Source organism: Lucilia sericata, unplaced genomic scaffold (genome assembly GCF_015586225.1).
Source record: "Lucilia sericata isolate MDLA Ls3-8-SP2 unplaced genomic scaffold, ASM1558622v1 Contig002041F_arrow, whole genome shotgun sequence".
Taxonomy (NCBI): domain Eukaryota; kingdom Metazoa; phylum Arthropoda; class Insecta; order Diptera; family Calliphoridae; genus Lucilia; species Lucilia sericata.
The window spans coordinates 1-2,411 of NW_023995903.1; the positions used below are offsets into that span (position 1 = coordinate 1).

General features: G+C 36.4%; 1 protein-coding gene across 1 annotated transcript; it reads right to left on the reverse strand.

Annotated features, from left to right (window-relative positions):
* Window positions 1-1,777: 1,777 nt before the first annotated feature.
* LOC119613276 (transcription factor Adf-1-like) lies at window positions 1,778-2,143 on the reverse strand. Its single transcript, XM_037969279.1, has 2 exons — window positions 1,993-2,143; window positions 1,778-1,908 (listed from the first exon to the last, which is right to left on the reverse strand). The coding sequence occupies exons 1-2, from the start codon at window positions 2,126-2,128 to the stop codon at window positions 1,838-1,840; spliced, it is 207 nt and encodes a 68-aa protein (XP_037825207.1). The 5' UTR covers window positions 2,129-2,143; the 3' UTR covers window positions 1,778-1,837.
* Window positions 2,144-2,411: the final 268 nt, after the last annotated feature.

The following is a 2,411-nucleotide window of genomic DNA, read 5'->3' on the forward strand; positions in this document are numbered from 1 at the left end:
GAAATCCACTAGATACATTAAGCCTTCGGCTAAAGACATTGAATATGCAGGAGTCTGTCCGACTGAGGTACAAACAAACTAAGAACAACAAACTAACAAGAGAACTAACGAACGAAACGAACGAAACGAACGAACGAACGAAGAACGAACGAACGAACGAACGAACGAACAACAACGAACGAACGAACAACGAACGAACGAACGAACGAACGAAACGAACAACGAACGAACGAACGAACGAACGAAGAACGAAGAACGAACGAACGAACGAAAGAACGAACGAACGAAACGAACGAACGAACGAACGAACGAAACGAAACGAACGAACGAACGAACGAAAACGAACGAACGAAACGAACGAACGAAGGAACGAACGAACGAACGAACGAACGAACGAACGAACGAACGAACGAACGAACGAAACGAACGAACGAACGAACGAACGAACGAACGAACGAACGAACGAACGAACGAACGAACGAACGAACGACGAAAACGAACGAACGAAAGAACGAACGAACGAAGAAACGAACGAACTAACGAACGAACGAACGAAGAACGAACGAACGAAGAAAACGAACGAACGAACTAACGAACGAAACGAACGAACGAAGAACGAAGAACGAACGAACGAACGAACGAAAGACGAAACGAACGAACGAACGAACGAACGAACGAAACGAACGAACGAACGAACGAAAGAACGAACGAACGAACGAACGAACGAACGAACGAACGAACGAACGAACGAAACGAACGAAACGAACGAACGAACGAACAAGAAAACGAACGAACGAACGAACGAACGAACGAACGAAGAACGAACGAACGAAACGAACGAAACGAACGAACGAACGAAACGAACGAACAACGAACGAACGAACGAACGAACGAAAACGAACGAACGAACGAACGAACGAACGAACGAACGAACGAACGAAAGAACGAACGAACAAACGAACGGACGAACGAACGGACGAACGAACGAACGAACGAAAACGAACGAACGAACGAACGAACGAACGAACGAACGAACGAACGACAACGAACGAACTAACGAAGAACGAACGAACGAACGAAGAACGAACAAAACGAACTAACGAACGAAGAAGAACGAACGAACGAACGAACGAACGAACGAACTAACTAAACGAACTAACGAACGAACGAACGAACAACTAACGAACGAACGAACGAACAACGAACTAATAACGAACGAACTAACGAACTAACTAACTAACTAACTAACTAACGAACTAACAAACTAACTAACTACTAACTACTAACTAACTAAAACTAACTAACTAACTAACTAACTACTAACTAACTAACTAACTAACTAACTAACTAACAAACTAACTCACTAAACTAACTAACTAACTACTAACTAACTAACTAACTAACTAACTAACTAACTAAACTAACTACTAACTAACTAACGTCAAACATCTTTTGGAATCCAATCTGTAATTATACGTCAGACATGCCACACAATTTTTTGCACGCTTTGATAAGAAAGCTACAACAACATTGCTTATTATAAAAACCGTTTGGATGTGTGTTGCTCTCATTGCTTTCGTATTTTGGTTTTTGTTTGTTTCTTTGACGTTGTTTGTTTGTATGTTTACTATTCCGAGAAACCAAGAGAAAATTAAAAATAACATTTTAGTTCGTTTAAAAAACTGATTTGTGAATCCCCGAACAACATACATACATATCATATATATTACATATTATAAATAATTATTACTCACTTTAGTGTATTTCGAAACTGTCCAAAACGATAAACTTTCGGCGTATTTATATGGTGTACTATTTGTTTGGTGACTTCCTGATTTCATGTCTTCTTTATTTTATATCTATTGTAACCATCTTTCAAATTTTTCCATCTTTTTTTTAAAAAATCAACTTTGAATATAGAAAACATGTGACAATAAACAAATATGTACATTTAAAAACTAATAAAATGGTTTAAACTTAAATAGTACTTACCTGGTGCTTTAACATTGTTTGCAATTTCCTTCCACGCTTTTTCTTTTAACTCAATTTTTCTGTAATCTTTAGATTGCGTATTATATAAAATGTCATATTTTTTCACTTCTTTAATAATTAGTTCATCTAAATTCATTTTTCAATAAATATATAAATTTATTTGATCAAAACTTATAGCGATGAGAATATGCGCAAGTAAAATGTTTTATTAAACTAAATGAGAATATATACGCGTCTTGTTTTATAACACAACTATAGTGTTAATGAAATATTTATCAAAACAAAACAAAAAGAGCGGGAATATGATTTGGAAAAAAGCTTCAAAACAAATACATATGTACAGTAGTTTTTCGATTTAGCGAACCTATATGTTGTCAGGCCTTTTCGTTAAATCGAAAAGTTCGTTATATGCAGTACTA

What these genes read in the sequence shown, in the direction of transcription:
- LOC119613276 (XM_037969279.1), bottom strand. Translation starts at nt 2,128, where the DNA reads ATGAATTTAGATGAACTAATTATTAAAGAAGTGAAAAAATATGACATT. An exon ending in AAACAATGTTAAAGCACCAG is followed by an intron (nt 1,909 to 1,992) that starts GTAAGTACTATT and finishes CTATATTCAAAG; the next exon opens with TTGATTTTTTAAAAAAAAGA.